The sequence below is a fragment of the Aptenodytes forsteri genome, unplaced genomic scaffold (genome assembly GCF_000699145.1).
Source record: "Aptenodytes forsteri isolate BGI_AS27 unplaced genomic scaffold, ASM69914v1 Scaffold429, whole genome shotgun sequence".
NCBI classification, from domain to species: domain Eukaryota; kingdom Metazoa; phylum Chordata; class Aves; order Sphenisciformes; family Spheniscidae; genus Aptenodytes; species Aptenodytes forsteri.
Window position 1 is genome coordinate 197,543 of NW_008794432.1, and position 24,040 is coordinate 221,582.

The 24,040-nt window shown below is 54.9% G+C and overlaps 1 protein-coding gene across 1 annotated transcript in view; it reads right to left on the reverse strand.

The window, feature by feature from the left end:
- MYRF (myelin regulatory factor) overlaps nucleotides 1-23,156 on the reverse strand; it is a 49,000-nt gene extending 25,844 nt beyond the window's left edge. Inside the window, exons 1-7 of the mRNA XM_019474701.1 lie at nucleotides 23,081-23,156; nucleotides 19,620-19,707; nucleotides 18,468-18,794; nucleotides 14,784-14,845; nucleotides 9,033-9,339; nucleotides 8,397-8,569; nucleotides 7,936-8,059 (exon numbers count right to left, since the gene is read on the reverse strand). Coding sequence (XP_019330246.1) covers nucleotides 7,936-8,059; nucleotides 8,397-8,569; nucleotides 9,033-9,339; nucleotides 14,784-14,845; nucleotides 18,468-18,794; nucleotides 19,620-19,707; nucleotides 23,081-23,156 — 1,157 coding nt within the window. The remainder of the gene's footprint in view (nucleotides 1-7,935; nucleotides 8,060-8,396; nucleotides 8,570-9,032; nucleotides 9,340-14,783; nucleotides 14,846-18,467; nucleotides 18,795-19,619; nucleotides 19,708-23,080) is intronic.
- Between the last annotated feature and the right edge of the window lie 884 nt (nucleotides 23,157-24,040).

A 24,040-nucleotide genomic window follows, 5' to 3' on the forward strand; every position in this document is an offset into this window, starting at 1 on the left:
GACCTGGGGGGGGTGGGGGGGGGTGTTTCAAACCTCCGCTCGCTTCACCCGTCGCATTCCCGACGTCGCCTGCGCTGGCCCTGCTACCAGGCGGTACCGCCTGCGTGCCGGATTCCTGCCGAAATCACAACCACCTGCTCCGGCTGCTGCGAAAAGCTTCCAGCTCCCAGCGGGCACGTCCAGAGGAGGAGGAGGAGGGGGCCGTGGCTGCCCGATGAACACACACCAGCTGGGGAGGTTTAATCTACATCTCCTTAATGGGCTGGTTACCATGGGAACGAGGGAAATATGTGGCCTTTGCAGCAAGTCCCCTTTCTCTCACCATCCAAAAACCCAGACCTGGGCTGGTGGGCCCCCGGGGCGCTGCCCACCCTACGCAGCGGGGAAGGAGACGCCTCTCATCCCGCCTCCCCATCGAGCAGTTCCAGCACAACACCAAAATCCTATTGGTTTTAATTAAAGAACTATGGATGAGGTAAAGGGGAGCTCAGCCTAGCCTTTGACATCAGGCTTAAAAATTATGGAGCGCTCTTCCACAAAAGCAAACCACTTCTGACTTCCACCTCCAGCTCTTAATACAGCCAGACAGATGGACGGATACTGCCTAGAGCAATGGGAGGGGAGGTGGACAGACTGACAGCAACGGACTGTTGGTCACCCTTGCTCCCTGGTGTCCCTGGGCTGGCCACCTCCTTTCTTCTGGGAAGAAAGCCATTCTCCCCCCCACACACACTTGAAGGGTTAACGTGGACGAAACCTGTGGGTATTTCCAGGCAGCCATGAATAATGCCGGGATGACCGTGAGCAACTACTACTCATTTCTTGCACCCGAGGGACCTGGGGCTGCCGCCGTGCCCTGAACACAAACCAGACAGTGGGAGCAGAGCACTACCTTAGCCCAGAAGCACGAGAGGAATTCCCCTCCGCTCTCACCCTCCTCCCAGCCTCAGTCCCGAATTCTCCGTCTGACTCTTCTTCATGGCGAGCTGTGGCTTGGGCTGGCCCGAGCACCCTCTGCGCTCACGCCAGGGGTGCCGGAGCCCTTCCTGATTGCTTTCACCAAGACCCCCTCTCTGTCTCCGTCTGCCCAAGACCCCCGAGCATTCACCACTTGCCCCACTGGTTTTTAATAGAGAAAGCAGAGGAGAGGGAGGGACTGACTGAACTTCCAAACCATGGATGCTTCCAAAACACGCTCTGGTTAACATCACTCAAACTGATGGCTGCTAAACACATGTCGAGAGAGGAGAGACAGTCAGTCTCTCCTTCCTCTGTCTTCTAGAAATGCCTGGTCCCTCCAGAGTCCCCTTCTCAGAGGCTCCTTTTCTCTGAGTTTTCCCGATGGCTGTGGCTGGTGCATCCCCCAAAGCAGGATCCCCGCGCTGGGGTAGATCGGAGGCAAGCAGCTGCTTTCCAGGTATCAGAGAGGCCATGGATGTCCCCAGCCCTCTGCCTTGAGCCCGTCACCTCCGGCTGAGCCAAGAAGCTGCTCTCAGATCGCCCCCCCGCCGCAGACAGCGTGCAGGGCGGGGTATCCCCTGGATCTCCTATTCCAGTGCTTTTGTACTCTCACATTGTAAATCCCACCTGGAAGCAGCAAACCCACTCCCCTACTGCCACATGGTGCGGGGACGTCACCGCCTGAGGCACCGTGAGGACCGCGGTGACACTTATGAAAAAACATCCTCCCCTTCGTCTTAACCCACAGAGACCTTAGGGGTCACCAGCACCCTGCCCCGGACCCCGTCCTCGGGCAGCAGGCTGGCAGCACGCCCCTCCCGAGACGTGCTCTCTGGACGGGCGGCTGCTGTGAACGGGGCGGTAGGAGAAGGAAGGGCAGGCGAGCCCGATGCAGAAGCGGTTCCTGGGATTAGGGATGACACAAGGCGCTGACAAGTCAACGGCCCGGGGGCAGCCAAAGCCATGCTGGCTTTTCCCGGGGAGAGTGCAGGGGTCAGAGGGCGAAGTGTCAGGAATAAAAGGTCTGGGGTCAAATGGATTATTTTAGCCAAAACGCCCCCACTGACAAAAGCAGATTAAGGCAGGACTTAGAAGGCCAGGATCAGAGGAGCGGAGGTTTCTCCCAATCCGAGTGAGGGTGAGAGGTTACAAACTCCCCACAGCCACGTCTGGCATCCACGCTTAGAGGAGCAGGGAGCCCCCTCGCCCTACATGTTAAAGTGCAAAGCAAAGGGAAAGGTACTGCAAGGAGAAATGTGTCTGATAATAAGGGAACTGTTGGGGATCTGTGGCCGAGAGCAGGATTGTCAGGGGGATGCTCACGTTGCCTCAATTGTTTCCTCTCTGGAAGAAAAATCTCCCCGGTTTCTCTCCTCCTTCCTTCCAGGTTCCCCAATCTCTCAACCACTCCTAAGACATAATGTCTGGAGACCCCCTAATGCAAGGACCACTCCCTAATTCCATGCAGTCCCTGCTTTGTTTCTCTTCTGGGATACAAACACCGGGATGGAGGATGGGAACCTACAGTCGAGCAGCGTGACGCTGCCATCTCACCCAGTCCATGTCAGACTGACACAATCCCACCAGTGCGTCCACGGCTCAGCACCGTACGTGGTCGCTTCAGCTGCCTGAGATACGCTCAACGGCATGAGAGAGCGAGACCTCAGTGACCCATCGCCATGGGATTAGCCAAGCTGGCCAAGAGAGCCAACACACCGTGTCACCTAACCCAAAACACATCCCGCAGGAGTGGACCACGTCACACTGGTCTCCGTCTCCTTGGTGAGGTCCAGGACCTGCAGCAAGGCCAGGTTTGGTGCCGCTTATAAGGACATTTCTTCCAACCAAGGAGCGCAAGCCTGACAGCTCAGGTTTAGCCCGCAGCCCTGAGCTTCAGAGGAGAGTGCCTGGAGAGCACCGGTTTGCTTGATGGGAAGAGAACGGCACCAGCCCAGTTCCCAGGGTCAGAGCAGAGCGGCTCTGGCCTCAGCATGGAAATGTTTCTGTTGAGCGCCGCACTACCCTTCGCCAGCTGCCTTACCTCAAACTGTAAACAAATGGGGAGAGGGAGGAGGGAGCCTGCTGGCATTTATCAGAGCACGCTGTCAGGGAGATGAATTACCCCTGCTCCCAGGAGTAAATTAGTGAACTGCCCGGTTCCAGGCCTCTTTGGCACCGCTGCTGGAAACCAGCTAACCCTTTTGAAGGTTCAGTGAGTCTGAAACCACAAAACCAGTGCAAAAGGCCAAGAAGAAACATATTATCAATAAAACTAATCCAGAGACTTCGGTCTCCTTCAACCAACACAGATTCCTCAGCCCACCTAAGCAAAGCCTGAGACACAAGCCCAGCAAGCCAAGACACGGATTTCCAGGCACCTCCACTTGAATCCGTGCAGCAACCCTCCACACCTGCCTGGGGATAGAGAATCTGTTGCCATTCACACAAAAAAATTCACTGTACAGGTCTCTTAGCAGGCAGAAAAGCTACTTAGGAACTGCAGAATTAGTTCAGATCCCCCCCATGCTGTCCCCATCTCATCAAGCCACAGCAATGGCTGAGAAGGAGCTTGGCTCCAAGGTATAGCCCAGAACAGCAGAAAAAGAGGAATGGTTGAAGGGCTCCTACTCTGTAGCTTTCTGCCAGGAAAATGACCGAACAGAGATGAAATTTTCCACTTATTCACAGGCACAAGATACAAATATGATCTGATGTGACAGCTACACTCACTGCGTATGAGAAGAGAGCTGTTAAATGGGCTTGAATGGTGCTGAGAGAAGCTGGAACAAACTCTCTCAGGGCTATTGATCATCACAAACCGTAGCAGGAAACTCTTCTGAGGAACAAAAACTTTCAGCGATGGTTACTAGTGGATTCAATGATCTTAGGGGTCTTTTCCAACCTAAATGATTCTATACTAAGGGACCTAATTTTGTGTGTGCAAGAGGAGGAGAACATGGGATATCATTTAATTGTATTTTTTGCCTTGTAAGATTATACTTAGCATGGAACGTCACACAGATCCACAGGCACCAGCATAAACTATTCTGTATAGGTTCAAAAATATATTAAATAAAGTACTGACAAAGCAGCTATTCCAGTAGCCCCACAGAAAGTGTCATGCCTAGATGCAGGAGCAGAGCTGGATCTCTCCTATGCAGCAGTAACCGCTGGACGGGCTTTCTCTGAGGCAGAACAGGAGGAAGCACTACAAACCTGAAAAATTCCCCTCCACGGAGGCTGCGAGCAGGGTGGACCTGCAGGGACGGCTTTGGAGAAGTCAATCTTCTGCACACGCCAGGGCACAGAGCTGCTCTTTGTGTGCAGCAATCGCTGATTAAAACGCTGACGAGCTCTTGACTGGTGAGAAACACCATGCTGGGGTAAGAACCTACGGGCTCACGGCATCCTAAAGGCTCGGTCTCCCTCCTTAACCTACCTTTCCGCTCTCCTTTTAAGAACAAGAGTAGGAAAAATCAGATGATTCAGACGATTCAAATTCCTGGGGCTGTGAATAGGTTGTGGGCACCTGGATCACAGGGGAAAAATTACCTTCCCTCTAGGGGCAGGAAACTCTAACAGCACATCCAAACTAGAGCACGGCTTCCAGCAGAGAACAGGCTGGGAATGGCTGGTCCTTGCTTTATGATCTCAGAGGAAACTAAACTGTGGAAATACTCACGGATCTCTAAGAGACACAGATGCCTGCTCATTTGCTGGGTATACCCAAAAGGCAGAAAGGAAGGAGGAGATTCCTACCTGCTAAAACTCGAATTAGTCAACCTAAAAAATGCCGTTATAGAAGAAGGAAGGGAAGATCCATCTTTTGGCCTTTCTCATAGATCTATTCTGGTGCAGTGCTGTCCCAGGAGAACTAAGCGATCTTCCATTTAGAAAGAGATGTAGGTTCAGCGTGCACAGGCTCTCCTAGAGCTACCTGGCCTCGAACCCACCGCAAAGGAGGAGGAGTCCACTGAGGTAGTGTCTAACTAAAAATTAATCGATCAACCCTTGACCTTAACCCTTAATTCTGGTCAAATCCAGCACCACAACAAACTGCACGTGGGTTCCCAAAATCTACATGAAGTCAGTTAAAAGGAATTTACTCATTACACAACGGGATGATGACCTAAATGCCACAGAAGTAGGTTTGCTCTGGCTTTCGCCCTAAACCCTAAAAGCAGGTATTAGGCAAGTGATCCCAAGCACAGATCCAAAGAACATGGCAGAGCAGGGCTGGGTTTGCAGAAGTTAAAAGCTGTGGTTTGCAGCACTCCATCAACGTCTCTGTGCCCAGCAGAAAATATTGTGTAGTTTGCCTCTGCCAGTCTGCCGGTATGATACCGGGGTGCACGGCAAATCTCTGGAACAGGGACTGTAACACCTGCAAACAGTCCGTGACAAGCTGAAAGAGTTGTGATGTATTTCAGATGAGGGACCGTTTACCCAGCGCAGGTAAACAGTGAGATGGAGGGAAAAGGGGGACTCATTACGTCAAAGAGAAAAGCAAGGCCGTGCGAAAGGTCTGCTCCTACGATGCGCAGAGCTCTTCGGACCCTGCTGACTACACAAGGTGCATTTGTGCTTCTGCCACATAGTGAAAGCCCTGCGGAGATTGATGGTGGAAGAGAGGCCACTCCAGGGACTGACAGGCTGTGACCAAGTGTTGCCCGAGTTAGAGAAGCGGGGTTCGCTTCTCCGGGTGCCTCGACTTCTCAGAACTCGTATGACATAGGGCAAAGATACTGATGCTCACAGTTGGAAGCGGTACTGGCCCAAATCCAGAGTCTGGGAGAAGCAAGAACAGCAGCAAAAGCCGAAGGTGGCTTTGTCAGGTGGGAAAACGGCAGCGTCGCAGCTGCCCAGCGATGCCCAGGCCCTGGTTGAAAACCAAGCGATAGAGATGACGTGTCCAGACAGCGCTCGGAGGAGGTGGGAGCCGACTGCGAACACTGCCCTGGGCGGGAAAGCAGGGACCCGGGATTGGGGACTGCGGCGTGTGCGTGCTGAGCGAGAGATTCCTGTCCTGCAATCTACAGAAAAGCAAACTGACGGTGGAGAGCAGGGGCAGGGCTGCAGGACCGGACTTCGGAGCCGCTCACAAGTTCCCAGAAGTAGCCCGCACGTCAACACAACACATGATGGGAAAACGGTTTGGCAAAGGGAGCCCCTTGGGAAGGGTGCCAAGCCACGGCACCCTAAAGGAAAGCTTTCATGCCATAGGGGAAACACTGAAAGTTGAAGCAGAGGAGATGTGCACTTCAGCAGACTGCCAAATACACTGGAAAGGGGGATCCAAAGCTGCACCGTGGGTTTAAAACTACCAGACAGACAAACACTGCAGGGAACTGCCTAAACTACACAGTCCCAATGTATAAAGCAGTGGAGAAAATGACCAGGGAGGGAAGAGGAGCAAAGCCCAGTGGGTAGCACAGAGCGTGCCGCTGCTGGTGAAGGATGCAGCCTATCCTTTCAGGGTAGAAATCCCACATTGTCGTGTTATTCCTTTCCCTTATTTTCCTTCCCCCAACGGGAATAGGTCAATCGGGGTGTTGATATTCCACCTGAAGGTGGGAGATGCTTCCTTTACGGAAACAGTTTAGTAAAACAGAAGTAACCACCTCCCCAGATTACCCCTCTCCTGCTGTGGTTGGGGAAACAGCCACAAACACGGTCTTTGCAAGTGACAGGATGTCACCGAAGAAGTAACCGACTCCAACAGCCACTTCTCCGCAGGGGAACGACCCATAGCACGCCCCAGTCACCGCCAGGTCTGCGTTAAAGATGACACAAGGACTAGGGCTGGGCTGAGCAGGAGATCTGTGTGCAGGAGGGCTGGGGCTTGCAGCGGCAGCTTCCCTGCACGTCACAGACCCTACTCTGCCTCCATGATTGGCCTCGCCTGGTGTCCTTGGCTCCCATCCTGAGCACCATCCAGGCAAGGTCTGATAATAGTCTTGGGTTATTTGGTATCGCAGACAATAGAGCACCCCCTCCTGTGTCCCCCAAGAGGACCCCTACCAGCCACCGGCTGTGCAGAAAGAGGAGGAGGGGAAATGGGGGGGTTCGTTTGCTCAGCAAGCAGTTCCTGGAACCCAGCCTGCTGCTTGCCAGCTCTCTGTCACCTCCAAGGAATGCAGGGAGGATCCAGAGCGGTTTCCTCCTGAGCACTCCTCTTTCCCTGTGCAGCTTGTCCACACACTGCCTCCACCCTCCTCTGCTCCAGCCTCTCCTTCCAGCTCCCAGCCCACCTTCCCACCCAGCCACTCTCTGCTCCCCCAACTGCCTCGGCCACCCCAGCTTTCCTCTCCACCCACTCCCCTTGCCTCTCTGCCACCTCACGGCCCCTCCTGGCTTCCCAGCTTTCCTCAACCCCTTCCATCTTCCTTTCTTTCTCTCCTCCTTTCCTCCTCTGCCCATCAACCACTCCCACTCCTCCTCCTCAGGCTCCTTTTCATGCTGCTCTCAAGCTGTGCTGAAGTAGCTCTAGATTGCCTCCAGTCATCCATGCTATGCACTGCCTAGTAAATCCTAACACTTATTTTAAAATCCAGGACCTTGGTAAGCCTGGGCAGCAGGAAAGGGCGCTGCTGGTCCAAACCATGCTCAGGGCAAGGCTGCATGTGCCAATACAACCTTCCACGGCAGACCAAGGTCTGAGTGGCTGCTGAACTGCCACCAAAGCTGCTGAACTGCCTTCTGCTGGCTCCTACAGAGCCAGCCCCATCTCCTAATCCTCCACCAGCCCTGCAGAAGTGCAGAGAAGTAACTTTCCCAATGGCAAAGGTACAGTGGGGAGAGTATCTCCACCACAGTGCAGGCAAGCAGAGATCAGCAGGTGATAGGAGAGGGCGAGGGGGAGCCCAGGGAGATCCTTGTCCCATCTCGTGAGTATGATCCCCCCAACCCCAGTCCTTTGCCACCGATACAGGAAAGGTGAATCTGACTTTCTCCAAAGGTGGGTGAATTACTCACAGTTCTTTGTAGTTGGCATCATACAGAGTTGCCCACTTGTTCTGTTGATGTGGCTGCCACTTTATGGACTGGTAGTTGGGATCCAGGTAGGAGCCATTCAAGCTGTCGTTATCTTGAATCAGGCCTGTGGCGAGGGGAAAATACCTATTGCAATCACTCCGACAGTGTCCAGCTGGCTAAGAGAACAAGGAAGGGACTGGCACTGTCTGTGCAGCCAGCCTGAAGCTTGCCTCCTGACTGCCAGGGCACTGCCACGGGCACGAGATCTGGGCCAGGATGAACTCACCGCCCTGCTCTCCTCCTGGGGGCCCAGCCGGGGCGAGCCCCACTGGTTGGCACCCTGCGGTGCCCACGTGCCCTCCCTCCCAAGCACCCTGGCCCAGCGGGGTGCCCGGGCTGGCAGCAGGGGTTTGCATGCTGGGGGTATTAAGGGAAGGGGGACGGGGGCAAAAACCACATACCTGGTGAGAGCGCTCCCGGCTGGTGCCAGGGAGGCGTTTGGACTCTGTCAGGGTTGAGTGGCACGGACCCCATACCTGGCTCCTGCTTTATCAGCCCGTTGAGCATCTGTGCATTGAGGGTGTTGGGGGGCGACTCGGAGTGTTTCCGCTTCTTGGCAGGGTGCACCGGGAGGCTGCAGAGACCCGCGGGAAAGCAAAGGCTGAGCAGGAAAGCAAGAGGTGGGGAGGTAACAGCCCCACGGCCCGCGACCGGGAAAAAGCTGGGATCTCACATAAAAACCAACACCTTCATGCAGGGAGCCGCAGGCTCTTTCAGCACTATCACCACCTTCTCCCACAAGGCTCTGCCCACCCACCCCGTGACTGCCAAGCTCTGTGCCATCCGTGCACTGAGCCACATCTTTGCTTTCCTCTTGTCTGTCCCCACCACCCAACTCCAAGCCATGCGCTGCAAACCCCCGCCCCACGATGCCTCCCCAGCTCGCTCCCGCAGAACCAGGGCACGCTCCTTCACTTGCAGTTAAACCCAGTAATTTTGCTCATGCATTCTGCAATCCTCCAGCTCCCGTTCCCTCATCCCCCCTTCCCCAAATCGCACAAATAACACTGAAAAGCCCCAGCTCCCTGAGGCCTTACTCTGCTCCATGTTGCTGGAGTAGCTGGTGCAGCATCTGCGACTGCTGGGCATGGTGGAGGTCGGCAGGCGCCATGCCCTGCCCGATGCCGTACGGCGGCATCAGGGGCTCAGCCTTCATGTACATGTCTCGCTGCAGGCTGGCGTAGTGAGGGTTGTGCTGCTGCTGGTGCGGGTGAGGGGGCGGCGGCGGGGGACCCTGAAGGTGGGGTGGTGGAGGTGGAGGCGGCGGAGGAGGGTGCTCCAGGCGAGAAGGGGGAGTCATGTGGCACATGTTTTCGGGGGTCATGGTCCGGAGGAGATGAGGATCTTGAAAGAGAGAAAGAGTCGTAGCTGTTAGACCAGCAGGCAGGGCCGTGCGCTGTGTGTCCTAAGCCCAGGTCCAGCACAGACACAGCACTCCTCTCCCCCTGAACCATCCCAGTCCTGGTTATCTCCATGAACCCATACCTCCCTGCCTCTTCCGCCTAGCCTCAGCACGGCCGTGTCCCCTCAGCCACCCCATCTGCCTTGCAAGGGCCACCTTGCCCTGCACCGACTTCTCCTCCCAGGTTCCTTAATGGCCTCAGCATCCCACAGACACCTCCTGGGTTCCCCAGCATGAGAACCAGAGCAGTGCTTCCTTTCTCATGCCAGCAGCCTCGGCTGTCAACTTCAGACACAGTCTGTCCAAGCGGTATCTACAGAGCAAGGACACAGCAGGGTCCCGGCTGGCCAGCTGATAAAGGGACACACAACACTACGAAACCAGGTGTCTTGTACCGTACATCTTCCGAGAAGAGGTGAGACAAAGGAAGCAGGCAAAGGCCCAGCATCTCGAAGCTCAAAGAACCAAAACTCAAAGGGCAACCGGGTCCTCAGGCTGAGGGACAACAGGGAAGATTCCCACAAACATTCCTGGTATTTGCTTAAACCTAGGTTATCTCGTGTGGATGCTCTGCAGTGAAAGCATGTCTTTAGGGATTCCCAGGCAGCTTTTGTGTTAGCTTTGTATTTCCCCTCAAATAGAAAATCCATCAACGACAATATTCCTGTAGCACCAAGGAACTGCATGGACCAGGAAAGCACAGCTGGGGGCAAAGGTCCAACAGCCAGCAGCAGGGTCTGAAGCCTGTGCCTGGAAATGCAGAGCTGGAGAGAAAGCACCTGAACTTTGCCTAATTTTACTGATTCTGGGCATGGCCCAAGGAAAGTGCCCGGCAATTTGCTCTTGTGGTAAAGAAGACCCACTCCATGATGGGTCCTCGTAGCTGTGGGCCACAACACCCTGCCGAGAAACCAGACTCCCACCCGCTGACAGAGCCTTGAGAAGCCAAGGGTGGGATTCATCCCACAGAGCATTGGTCAGCTGAAAGCTCGGGGTCCCAGCTCGGTGCGTCGCCCGGTCTCCTCTATAGTCCCAGCAGAGAGATGTCCCAAGGGTGCCCACACCCAGCTTGGGCCAGAGGCACCAAAGGCGGCTTGTCACTGCGTTAGAGTACTACCGCGCAAGGACACTTGCTGTGCTCTTCTCCAACGAGAGCAGAGACAGGCACGGGAACAACCAGAGAAAAGAAGAGACAACTGAATGCCCTGAACACCTCCAGCTCATCAGCATCACCAGTGAGGACTTCTGTGGGGGCACTTGCTTGGTCCTTTTAAATTGAAACCAGAAGGAGACTTTGATCTCTAAATTTAAATAAACAAAAAGGGACATTCAAATGTGATCCTACCTTTCTCCTCCTCTATTTGGAATTGGATACTAAAGCCATGCCATGACTAGGGTCGATGTGGCTATATCACGATCAAAAGAAATGCTTGGTGTGTGGAGGGGCATGCAAATCCATCTCCCCTTCTGCAGCTGCTTAGGCCTCCAGCTAGCCATAAGCTCGCTGCACAGCAATGCCAGTGCTCAGCTGAGGGCTTTAACTAGAACCAAAACATTTTTGGAGGCTAAGAGCAAAAAGTAAAGCGCGTAAAGCAAAGCAACGTGGTTGAATCTCACCCAGCATACCCAGAGAATGACTAGAAACGAGTGATTTGACCAAAGGAAATAATATGAATAATTCTACTAAAGAAAAATACACACGTCGGTGCGAAAGTTGGTGTGCTGGCAAGACTTGAACAGGCTCAGCGCTCACCTCAGACGGAGCAGACCACGGTTTTTGTGTTCTCTGAACTCAGGTGTTTGTATGACACTGCCTACAGCACCGAAGGACTGGTCACGCTAGCGACCGCACCGGTGAAGTTTTAACATCAGTCTCCTCAGAACTCAGCCATAAAGACAGGATTAAGCGCCTGCTCCAAACTTTCTGGGAATAGTCAGTGTTGGCATCATTGCAGCAGCTTATTTTTATGTTTTAATGCACCCTAAAAAAAAGTGAGCTCGTGCCATGAGCAAGTGGAAGGCAAAGATCTGAGTCTGATGAATTGCAATGATCTCTTATTCCAGCTTCTCTAGTCTCACTGCAGAAGCTGTAAAGAGGGGACAGAAACTGTAAAGAGAAGAAACTTTTCACCCGGAACATGTTTCTTTAGCAAAATCAAACCTTTCCACAGCTAGATTCTGCAAGTGAAGAATCGTAGTGAAAAAAATACAGGAAAACTAAAAGAATGATCACCAACTTTAGCGCAAGACACACGAGAGGTGAGCTGACAAAGACTGTGAGCAGATCTACCTAAGACAATCTGTGCACAGAAAAATCTCAATACTCGAGATTTTACATGTGAGAGAAACTTTTCAGAACAGCGCACGCCGAAGCTGTCATGCTGAGAAAAATATGACCTGAAAGAATCTGCAAATTTCCCATGAAAATCTCCCAGGAAAACGTGAGTGAACATCCTGGATGTAGATGAGTGGGAATCTGAGGCCTTAACAGGCAGCTCCTGGAGAAGTGGGTAACAGTAGCCTCGTGTGGAAGTTCAACATTTCTCCCACGTGGAAGTCCTTCCCTCCCATCCTAGCATTAAAACAGAAGATCTCAATACCACTCCCAAAGCCTGTACTTGCTAAGGAGGCTGACGGCACGGTCCTTTAAATAACAGCAAAAAGATCAGCTAAACTCACGTTACCCTCCCGAGACCTCCCCGGAATCCAGCGCACCGAATCTGTGCCGACAAAGCACGCTCAGACAGGTTTGGTCAAAAACCTGCTAGCAAGCCAGGTGCCGGTGCCCAGCTGAAGCACATCCCCTAAGAGAAACTGGGACTGAAAGGCCCAGGTAGTCACAAAACGTGCAGCTGGGCCGCTGCCTCAGAACAGGAGCTCTTGGCTGGGTTCCCCTGCCTGTGGGAAACGCGCAGCCTGGTCCTCAGCCCCACGGAACAAGCCTCCACCAACCTCTTCTCCAACAGGACAAAGCATATCTGTTTTCCCAGCCTTTGCCTGACGGCTGGAGGCGCGTCCGCATTAGCCTGCGCCTTCAGGCGTCCCCACAGGGCACCAAGGTCCCCGCAGAAATGAGGGACTGACTCCTGGGGCGTTTGGCCCTGGGGTATAAGGAAACCAAGGGGTGGGAAGGGACGGTGACTTTGCAGGTGTTTTAAGTGCAAGACAAAGCTGCTTTGCACCCCGCTGTCGACATCTGGTTAAGCTAAGCACCAGCAAATTGCAGGAGGGAGAAAAAACACATCCAGGGACTGTCCAAGCTCGCTACAGGCTATGGGGACATGGAGGGGGATAGCAGGGAAGAGATCCGCTGGGTCTTTGCCAGGCTGTTCCCCTAAGCAGGTGCCACCAGCCAGCCTTGAGCCAGACACTGGGCTGGATGGACTTTGGTCTCAGAACAACCAGTCAGTGGTTGACTAATGAGGCCAAAGCACTTGACCAGGAATCAGAAAACTCCTCCCGCTGCAAGGTCTGAGAAAAGCGAAATGTATTTACGCTGAGCCCTCCTACCGAAGGCTGGCGGGGCAGGGCCGCTTCCACCCATTCTGCCCCCTTCGAAGGCTTTCTGCTACCCGCCAAGATCTCTCAGTGCCCTTTACCAGCACACATCGACCTGGATTCCTCTGCCCATGCTCACAGCCAGAGTCCTGCTCCTGGGCCAGCCTGCCTTCTGGAGCTGTCTCAGGGACAGCCTAGCCAAGCACTAGGGCTCCAGGGAGGAGGGGAGGTCTCCATCCTCAGGAATCTGGAGATCAGGACCAAAAAGCAGCCTTGTTTTCATGCAATGGCCGGGGCTGACAGGTGACGTCCCTGAGATAGAGTATCTCTCTGCTTTTCAGCTGGGTAGTGATGATACTGGGAATGACATCCCCCTTACCCATCTCTGCTCCTGCCATCCTGACAAGCACTCGACTTCCACCTGCGTAACTTGGAGCAAAGACTAGCACGGCTCAACAACGCAGCCGGCCAGGCGGCTTTGGCACCGCTCAGCCCAGCTGGTGGATACAGCTTCCAACAGCCCCAGAACAACCTTCGGAGACCAAGCCCATGCAGAAGGACAGCCGCTTCAGGGCTGGGAGAGGAGCCTTGCGTCCTCCCCTGCAAAACACTGCAAGAAAGGCGTCTTTACATCATCTTAAGTGAATGTCCTGACCCTGCAGCATGGTCAACCTTGGCGCTGGCGGCTCGGGTACAAGCTGGGAGATCTTGTGCAGCTTTCAAGGGACAACCCATGCGCGAGTGTCCGAGAACACGCCCCCGCAGGAGGCACTGCATCTTCACCGTGTCCACAGCACATCGCAATTCCCACAGGCTTCTAACCAGGGTGGGGACAGGGGCCGATGCATTTGCCAAACACAGGACCCACGCTCTGTGCTCCCAGCTCCAGGGAAAAACCAGGACTGGGAATCTGATCCTTCCCTCGCGAGGAAGGAGCTGCTTTGCGGGTGCTCTCCGGAGTCTCCTCTCCCCTCCAAGCAGAGGTGCTGCTGCTCTGCCAGCACGTCAAAGCAGCTCTCCCCGTGGTGAGCAACCCGGCCTCTTTGTTATATTTAAGGAAGGGCCAGGAGGAATTCCAGGGATTTTTTTTAGCAAGATAAACAGAACTCTTGACCTCTTCCATCAAAAAAAAAAAAAAAGAGCAGGCGCTGTTCCTGGTGGGGACTGGGCTGGAGTCTGGGGAAGAGGGTGCTGCTGCCGAGGGGGAAGGGAGACCAGAAGCAACCTTCCTTCCTCACCAAGGAGTTTCTTCCACCAAAGAGCAGTGAAGGTCACCAGAGGAACCAAATAACGCTCGGTGGCTTCTCCAGGGGGAGCCAGGAGGGCCTGGCAGTGACCCTGCCTGCACCCGGGGGGACCCAGCTCTCTCTGCCCTTTGCAGGGGGAGCAGGAGACCCCCAGGATCAGCTGGCCCCACTGGAGGGGAGGGAAGGGCTGGGAAGGAACTTACTGCTGAGCGGCAGGTTCATTTCTGTCTCCCCAAGCCGGGCTCCATTTCAGGGACGCGCTCACACTCCTTGCCTTTCGCTCACCCGAGGCGGAGGGCAGGACAAGGAGGCTCGCAGGCTTCACATCCCACCCGGCCCGGGGACAAGCCACACCGCCGATCTCTCCCTGTGCAAGTGGATTCCCACCTTGCCTTCTCTCCTGTTCCCTCTCTCGCTTGCTCTCCCCCCTTGCAAAGACTACCAGCAGAACAATAGGCGAAAGTCTAGGGATATTTACTAACTGATAATCTCCCCACGTATTGCAGCCGCCTGTTTTCTCCCGTCTGATAAAGATTTCAGAGCCAACCACTTGCACAGAACAAAGAGGGGGAGGATGTTGGGTTTGGGGTTTGGATTATTATTTTTTTTTTCCCCCCCCTCTCTCTCTTTTAAGCACTTACCATTCACCTGCTGAGGGGAGTAGGCTTCTGATCCAGAGTCCGGGGGTGAGTCAGGTAAAGTGCTGCAGAGCAATGGGGAAAGAAAAGGGAAGGTCATTTTAAACCAGCTTCCAGCACAACCGATCGGTCCAGTTTGATCAAAAACTGGTCGGAAATCCCAGCTGCACCCGCAGCAGATCCCCGTCACCCCGAGCGTGTCCAGGAGATGAGCTCGGGACTGCCATAGCTGTCACTGCTACCCCGCTCCCCACAGCGGTTCCCTGGACCTCAGGAGCAGGGACAGACATTTTGTTGACCTGCCAATGAGACCTCCAGTTAAAAGAAGCCAAGCAGAAGTTTATCCGTCCCCCAGAGAAAGACCGTGTGCTTCACCGTGGGTAAATGGGAGGCTCTGGGGGAGCTGGGCTGGGGCCTGGGATCCGATGCACAAAAGCGAAGGCTGGGAAGCCCACGGGATGGATTCTGCCTTGTGACCTGTACGAACCTGAGCACCACCACAGCTGCTGGCTGTATCACCCTGGCTCTACTCCAACATCACCAGGAGCAGGATTTGGCCCTGACTGCAAAACGCAACCAAATAAAAGGGGGAGCTCTCAGCTGCCTTCTCCAGCACACCCACGGCTCGGGGACGGCAGGACTGAGGACCAGCCCTGTCGTGTGCAGTGGCAGCACAGATGCACTGCAGGGAGCTGGTTAGCTCCTGCATCCTTCCTTATTTTACCTCGAGCCAGCACAGACTCCAGGCAGCTGGGCTCTTCAGCCGTTGCCAAAGCACCTCCTTGGAAATTCATTTGAACCAATTTTTCTTTTTTCTTTTCGCAGCCCCTCCTCAACACGCATCCCACTGCAGCAGAAGCTTGGGCCTCACACATCTTCAGGCCAGGGTAAAAATCTCCACCACCCTGGTGCACAAGTAAAGGACTTGCCTGTCTCAGACACTGGTTCTTCTCTAGCAACATTCTGGAGATCAAGTGCACGGAAAAAGTTGAGGCCCTGCTCCCAGCTAGACTGAGCCACGGTCACTGCAAGCCAAAGCTGCAGCAGAGATGGGCAAGGGAGACTGTGGCTCTGGTGGCTGGAGCAGTCGTTGCCCGTGCTCCAGAGAAAGGCTCACTTCACCTTAGTGTTTGCAGTATGCTCCGTCCTGTGGAGATCTTTGGCAGGGAGGTATTTTGTCTGCCCATGCATATCCGCTCCATCGCCGGTGACACACAGCCTCCGCAAGCCCCAGCACCTTGGCAAAGTCTGCTCCATCTAAGACAAAGACGTCTCTTTTCCTCCCCGTCTCCTGACGCCTCGTTCCTCACCACAAGTGGATTTTCAGCGGGGATCCTCTTCCATTCCCCCATCGTACACCGTCAGCTTTGCAGCTGCAAAATACTCCCAGATGAACCAGTGCTTCTGGGATGAAAGCTGGCCAGAAAGCAAACGAGGCCCTTAGGGCTGTGGGGAGGAAAGGTGCCGTACACCACGCACGGGCCTCTCTGAAACTCTGCTCCTGACGGCACCCACAACTACAGCTGCAAACCAGGACACCCACCAGGACCTTCCTGCACCAGAGGAGCCCAAGACCCAGTAAATGGGTTCTGCATGGTAAGTGGTGCACAGCAGTAGCTGGAGAGGATGAGGCAGGGTAACGCCAACGAAGAACCCTCACCGTACTTCCCTCATCCTCCACTTTCACCTGTAGCACCTTTCCACCACTCCCCTCCTACGCTTGGTCTGGAGCATCTATCACCAGCCTTACTTCCAGGCTCCTTGCCACGCTGGCCATGACTTCATACTATATTTCCTACGAATTTATCAGGATTTGTGCCTCAGCAAGCCAAATTTTGGCCAGTAACAAAAGGGCCCGGGACAATTCAGGGAATCCTGGAGGCTGGAAAAGGCTTTGCAGCAGAAAGGTGGACACTGCAGAATTCACATAGGGAGGTAGTGTGGATGTGCCCAGTCCAAGGGAAGGGTTTGTTGGTATCCAACACGTGAGACATTGCTCCTCCGGGAAAAGCCTAGTACAACGGGGAAGAGTCATTCCGGGATGCTGAAGAAATGCTGCCATCAAAGCTGACCCAGTTCATCTACATCCAAACCAAGGTCTCCACCTCTAATAGCAAGCCACAATCCTTACTCATGACCTCTCACATCCTGGAGAATGCCAGATGCATGCAGAAGAAAGGGACACGATAAGGCATCACGTCATGCCTTTGGGCATGGTTCCCCCTAAGCTGCACGTAGCCTTCTGGGTACACAGCAAGGGAGAACTCCCCGGTCTGGGAATAAAATAAAGGCAGATTTTGTTTAGCTTGTCTCCTTCTGGAAGATCTTTCCAAGTTCATCCAAAGGGCCAAAGCCATCCCAATGGAGCTGCATTATGGCTGAATCATTGGTTCAGTGTGCTGCAGGCTTCCAAACCTGGGAATCGCCACGCCGTACTTGCTGGCAACACTAGAGGGCACGAGGCAGAGGGAGAAAAGCCAGGGCTTGCAGAGATGAGCAGTCCTGGGGCCGTCCTGGCCTCCTCGTCCCTTACATCCACCATCTCCACTGGAGAAGGCACAGAGATTGGCCGTGCAGAGAGCGCATCAGGGCCACCCATCACCTGTGCTAGAGAGACAGCTTGGACCATGGCACAGCTCCTCGTGGTATGACTATTGCCAACTGCCAAGGCCTCCTGCTGATGAATATGCTGCTGCACACCTTGATTTTCATCTGTCCAGCTTCAGATCATCTTCTTGATGTCTCCCCTATGACTGGGGGAGAGCAGCACGGACCGGAGAGGTGCATGAGGAGGAAGAGACCAGACACGTTCTTCCCTTTGGGTCTCCAGGCAGTAAAGCTTTATGCATGCCAGCTCCTACCCCAGACACCACCGTAGAGCCATCCCTCTCAGCGCGCCATGCCTGCCAAAGTGCTCTCTGCTGACATGGTCTCTGTCTGGCCCCTTTGGCCACTGCAGATGGCAGCTGCCACGTGGCTGCGCTCTCCCAGCCTGCCAGGGTCGTTCCCTTCCCATCTGTTCTGGGCAAGGCCATCCCAGAGAGCAGGAACCACATCTTTTCTCCTCTCAGGACTAATTGTCCAGTCGAGCCCATCAGCAATACTAGAACCCGGTCATCCTCTTCCCCTTCACCAGGTCTGCATCCAGAGCTCGTTGCAAAGGAGTACAAATCCAGCTCAGATGCCATCTTTTTCTTCTCTTAAGTGGAGTATCTACAACATCAGGCCAAGGGAAGTACATCTCTCTGCCCAGTTTGGTTAACATCTTCCCCTGGGATAGTCAGGGGAACATCCTGGAGACTGAATTTTGTCTTGTTCAGATTTATTCTGTGTCTCTTCCTTCTTAAAAAAAATACAACGCTACAATATTCTCCCATCACACACTTGTAGATGTGCAGCATAGGTATCCCGGTCACCCAGAGCCGACAGCTCTACCACCACCTGCAGACATGGGGGATGTTACTGATCCTCTCTAACTCGATGCATACAGACAAGATCTACCAAACAACCCTGCAGGAAACTTCAGGACCTACGCTTGTAAAAAAGGCATCTCTCTGTGAAGCAAGGGCTTAATACGGACTGACACGACACTGTGGGACAAACTACACCAACCCTCCAGGCCCCACCAGCCTGGAGGAGCACTTGTCCCACCATTTGCCCTTGTTCTGCCACCCCAACCCCACTTACCCAGGTGCGTAGGAGGCCTTGGGCTCTGATTTGATTGGAGGGACCACGTTGTTTAGGCAGTGGCCACCAAGGTAGCCCTTGGGCACCACCATGCCATTGTTGTTATTGCAGTTGAGGTGAGCACCGTAGCCGGGTCCACAAGGGTTGGCCAGAAGAGGACCATGTCGGATTGGGATCTGGCTGCCCGGGGGAGGAAGGTGGAGGGAACCGCTGGAAGCGGGGTTGGTCACATTGGCGATGGAGCTGGCAAGAGGCGCGTTGATGGTGGTTGAGCTGGAGGGCTGGGGGTGTGCATAGCTGGCTGAAGCAGGGATGTCAGGGAAACAGCTGAGAGAGAGAAGGGGACAACCTCAGCAGAGGGACAGGTAGACGGTACTTTCTGCCCGCCCCTCCCCTCCCCAGCCATGCAGCAATGGGGACGGAGCCGCTCAGGTGCTCTGGGACACCCAGAAAACAGCAAAACAGGCAGCATTGTGGTGGCACCAGCAGGAGCGTACAGGGAGGCAGGTCAGTCACCCGGGTTGGTGGGACTGATGCAACCCCAAGGGCGCAAATTCCACCTGTGGAGCTGTAAAGGCCAGAAGTGCCCAGGACACCAACCTCAAAGCTTGTGAAGACAGCGGGATCTGCTCACCGTGCTTCAGCTTCCAGGCTAGCACAGGGAAGCCGCTTTGTCACGTCAGCCCCAAAGATCCCGCTCCCACCCTGCCGCCCAGATCACCTTGGCTGCTGTCCAGGTCTGCTCCCCCCCTCTTTGCCAGTGTCGGCGCACACAGGGAGACCCTTCCCTTCTCCACACTCGTGCTGCGCTGGGGATTTAATCTTTCACACTGAGCTTCTAGCGCTTGCTTTCCCATCGCTCGAATTAAGGAAAAGTCCTCTGCGGTGGCCTCAGGAGGGGAAAGAGAGGGGACAGAAGAGACTGGGGAAATTCGAAGGCAAGAAGCCGGGAAGAGACAGGAGGAAGAACTTGAAACGAGTAAGGGAGCAAAGAGCAATAAAGGAGGACTCTAGGAGGGACAGAGGCGCAGCCAGGGTGCACGGTGATTTCTAAATGATTCCTTGAATTGCAGGGCTGGAAATTGCTCAACATGTCTCCACAGAAAACAACAGTGAACACTGTTCCTGCTGCGGAGCAAGGGAAGCACTTACATATCTGGTGAGTCCTCCTTGCTGATGTACTCTTCCAGGATGCTAGTGTCGATGTTAGATGGTTCCAGAGCTCCATTAATGTCGTGGCCTGCGAGTGGAGAGGAGGTGGAAGCATGAGGCATGAGAAGGACACGAAAGGCCCTTGTTTCGCAGGTCAGAAACACCACCAGACCTTTGCAGAGTCAAGAAACTGATCTGAGAAGGTCAGCAGATCCTTCAGTCTGAGGACTGCCATCTGTCCATACCCATCTGCATCCCAGTGTAAAAGCAGACAGAGATGGGGCGCGTGGGACAAGCCAGGGTGGTGACACCACCGGGGAAGTTGGACACACAGGCGGGGTTTACCTACAGCAATTCGCAAGCTACGCTCTGGCTGTGGGACACAAGGGCTTCCCGCGGCCAGGCTGAGGACACACGGGAGAAGGGAGATCATGGGGTCAGGCCTGAGCTACGCAAGACACATGGCTCCACAGAGCACGAGAGCCAGGTCTTGCCCAACCACCACCACCAACTTGGCGCTGACGTGGCCTGCCACAGCTTTGTCAGCAAAGCTGCAAGAGCCGCTGGCCTCGCCGGGGCTGATGGAGGGGCTCCCCTTTGCAGGCCATGGGAGAGAGCGATCCCCGCAGAGGCAGGGCTGTAAGCGTGGGATCAGGGGGTGCTCTGGGAAAGCTGGTTGCCTTCCCTTTGAACCCTTGCCTCCGCTTTGCAGAACGCGCTGGAATTTCTCCGCTGCTGCCATGACAGCTCTGGATCAGCTCCCGACCCCGCAGGAGCCCTCCTCCCTCTGCTCTCCTGCACGGGCAAGCGGTGGACTTCCCTCTCCTTTCTCCCGGAGGGCTCCTCCTCCTCCTCTCCTGTTCTGGGGAAGCTGGGCCGGGTTTTGTTGACAGAAAGTGCTTTCTTTATCTGTCTCTCTGAAGTGGGAGTCTGCAGCCCTCTGGGGTCGGTGCCAGCCCTCGGTGCCAAAGACACTGCCAAGAAAGTGGAAGAGAAGGCCCAGCTCCCCCCACCTCCCCGAGCTCAGATAACGAAGACGGCCCTTCCTGAAAGACCCCGCGGCTCCACGTTAAAGCACGTCGTCCCTTGCCCAGGAGAAGACCCTGACCCCTGCCTCCCCCCGCAGACCATGCGCTGGGGAAAAGGTCAGCCGCTGAACCGCAAAACCCAGAGCGGGGGGTTTCAGCCCACCCCCGGCCAATTGCAGCTCTCCCCTCTGCAAATCCCTTTCATACCAAGACAAGCAAATCGGCAGAAATAAATCCAGCTAGGAATTCTGCCAAACGGACAGGGTGTGTGCGCGGACGGAGGGATCTCTCCCTTAGTAACCCTGGCTAGAGGGAAAAAACCTGGGTAGCCGTTCACTTGCGAGACACCTAACCCTTTGTGCACCACGCGCCTCCGCGGCAGCGCCCGGGGACTTGGGGGAGAAGGTGGTGATGTTCTCCCATGCGAACTCTTGCTACGAAAAGATGCATCTGGAGCAGGGACACGTGATGCTGCTGCCAGGCTAGCATCGTGGCGAGAAGAGGACAGGGCAGGCAGAGCCTGCGAGGTCCCGAGCTGTGCCAGCACCTCGTTTATATAGTTGCAGACCCCAGGTCAGCACAGCGGTACTCCTTTGTGACAGCCACGTCCTCTCCTGAAGTTGCAGTGACGTGGTAGCAACCATGCCGTCGTCCTGCTTTGAGTTCCAGTTGACTGGAAGAGCTCTCCGATGGCCAGCACCATGGGTGCTCGTGTCCCTCACTCATCCCCGAGGACCTCTGCTATAGCCTGCTCCCGACACTTCACCACGCGTGGCTCTACCGAGGCACCTCTTCTACAAGCAGCCGCTCCTCGGCCACTGTGACCCCTTAACATCGGCTAAAGCCCTTCTGCCAGGGGGTGAGCGCTCCCCGCTCTCCGCTGCCTCGCTCTTGGCCAAAGAGTCTGCGCTATAAATCACACGATGTTTTTGGCAAACATCCACCACAAAAGCTAGCAGAAAACTTGTCTTCATCCCAAGTCCCAGGGTTGGGACCCAGGTGCAAAGAAGCAAAAAAGGCACTTTATCAATTTTTCTGCCTTTCCACAAGCTACTGAGTCTGTCCAAGAAAAGTTCTCAAGATGTCTGACCCCAGTGGGTTTCCCTCACACCTCCAAATTCCAGGAGCTTCTCCACAGTGGAAGAGGAGCCCAGGACCTCCCCAGAAAGGACAGGAGGCTTTCAACAGCCAGCAGTGCTGCTGGGCTTTCCTATTTCTTTGCTACCTTGTCTTAAAAGTCACCTTCAGGAGCCCTCAGCTGAGACCCAGGCGAAGGGTGAGACAAGCACCGTGACGTGAGAGGTGCGTCAGCTGCGCCGCTGTGGAGCTGTTAGAGATGTGATAACAGCCGTGGCGGGGTCCGGCTGCGCATGTGCGATGGGAAGGGGCTGCCCGCTAAAAATAAAGGATTTTCCTCTGCTTGGGGACAAAGGCACTTGCACCAGCTACGACGAAAACAGGGATGTCAGGGCAGTGGGTCTCGCTGGCAAACCTGCACAAGGAACATCCCACCGCCCGTAGCTTCCACGCAGGCCGGGCTCTTACCAAAAGCCAGCTTAGGTGATTAATTAAAAGCTAATACTTCTCCATAGAGTCACGAGCTCCTAACGACACTAACAACGCTCCTTCCCCCTCCAAAGCGGGGATTAGGAAGAAGCGGGAAGCCACCGAGGAAGGACCCCGGGAAGCTCGACATCCGCATGGCTCTGCATGAGACAGACTCCCACATCTCCTCGTCCCCGCAAAAGAGAGACGGAGGAGCCCAGGGAAGCTCTGAGTTTCCCCACGCTGTCGGCATTTGCCCTCTCACTGTGGGAACAGCAGCAATCCCCACATAGCACCTCCTGTCTAGAGCCCTGTCCCTGCACCAGCGCCTGCCCCAAAGAGCATGCGAGAGCTTTTGTCACCTGTAACCCCTCTGATGTCCCCGAAGCTCAGCAGGATGAATTCTGCCTTCCATCCCAGAGCAGCAAGCTGGGAGAGGTGCCGCAGGCACCCACAGAGCTGCCCAAAGAGGTCTTGCAAACCAGCTTCTTCGTGCTCTCTGCACACAACGAACATCCCAGGGCAGGAGGGTACCAGGACCAAGTAATTCAGCCACTTTTAACACTCTGACCTCCTGTACAGACATGGAGATTCCTCAGGCCAAACTCTTCCGGGACAACCTTCTATTTCACAACTCCTTCAGTTGGTGCCACTACAAAGAAACTCCCAAACCTGCCAGGTCCCTATGTCCTGTCCTCCTCTTGGCCCCCGCATTGCCACCCCGCTCTCACACCATGTCACCCCTCCGTCTGCTCCGCTTTCTAACCCCTCCCTTAGCAAAAGGGTTGAGGAGATCCCCCAAAAAAGTAAACTTTGCCTGAAGAACAAGATGTTAAACCCGCAGCACCCTCCTCGCGAGCAGAGCCGGGCGAGCAGAGGCCCCCGTACGTGTGAGAATGTCAGGAATCCCAATGTTTGGACTGGTTTTCTCTGCCTTCCCCAAACCTCCAAACACGATCGACATCCAAACGGAGGTGTTTCCCACACCGCCGTCTCCTCCCTGCCCCTGCTCCGACAGCGCGGGTCTGCCAGCTCGTCCCTCCTGGCGACACCCTCTCGCCTCAAGAACTTGCTCCCCGTCCCATTTTCAGGTGCTCCGCCGCATCCCGCTTCCCGTCAGAGATGGGCAACGCGGCCACGGGGCTCTGAAAGAGTTAACGGCGTCTGGCCCCCGTGAGTCGTCATATTTACAGGTCTGAGAGATTAAAACCAGAATTTACCTCGAGTGATAGGCTGATAAGTTTATGGTATTTCTATTTATAACAGTCCCTCCCCCACCTATTCTTGCTCTGTTGCCTGTCTTCTAATCACCCATAATCCTGCCTGGGTCACCTGGGGGTGGGAGGAAGGGAGAGAGCTGAAGAACTTCATCCTGGGATCTGCTAATGGGAACCAGATGTGGGAACCTGGAGATGACAATGAGGTCAACCGTTTTCAGGGGCTGGGGAACATCAGCGAAGAGCGGGGGGACACCAATGACGAGGAGGAAGAGAAGAGGCTGTGCCAAGCCCAGAGCCTCCCCGTGGCACTGAAGCCACGTACCGGAGGGTGGATTTTTATTCTGGGTTTCAGGGACCCGCTGGGGGTTTGGAGGTTTGAATTACAAATGAAGCACCGTGCTCTGACCCGAGTGCTGTGAAAGCCAGCGAGAAGAGGACTGCAATGAAGATGAATGAAAAGCCATAGACCCCGGTAAGCCTGCCTGCCGCACATTTCCATTCCCTGCCACCTCAGCCCTGCCTGGTTCCCAAAAGAGACAGGCACAAGTGATGGCCTCCACCATGGGCTGCCCTGAAAGTCCATCTATTTCTCCAAAACACTTGCCTGAAGCGCGGCAGACGTCACCGG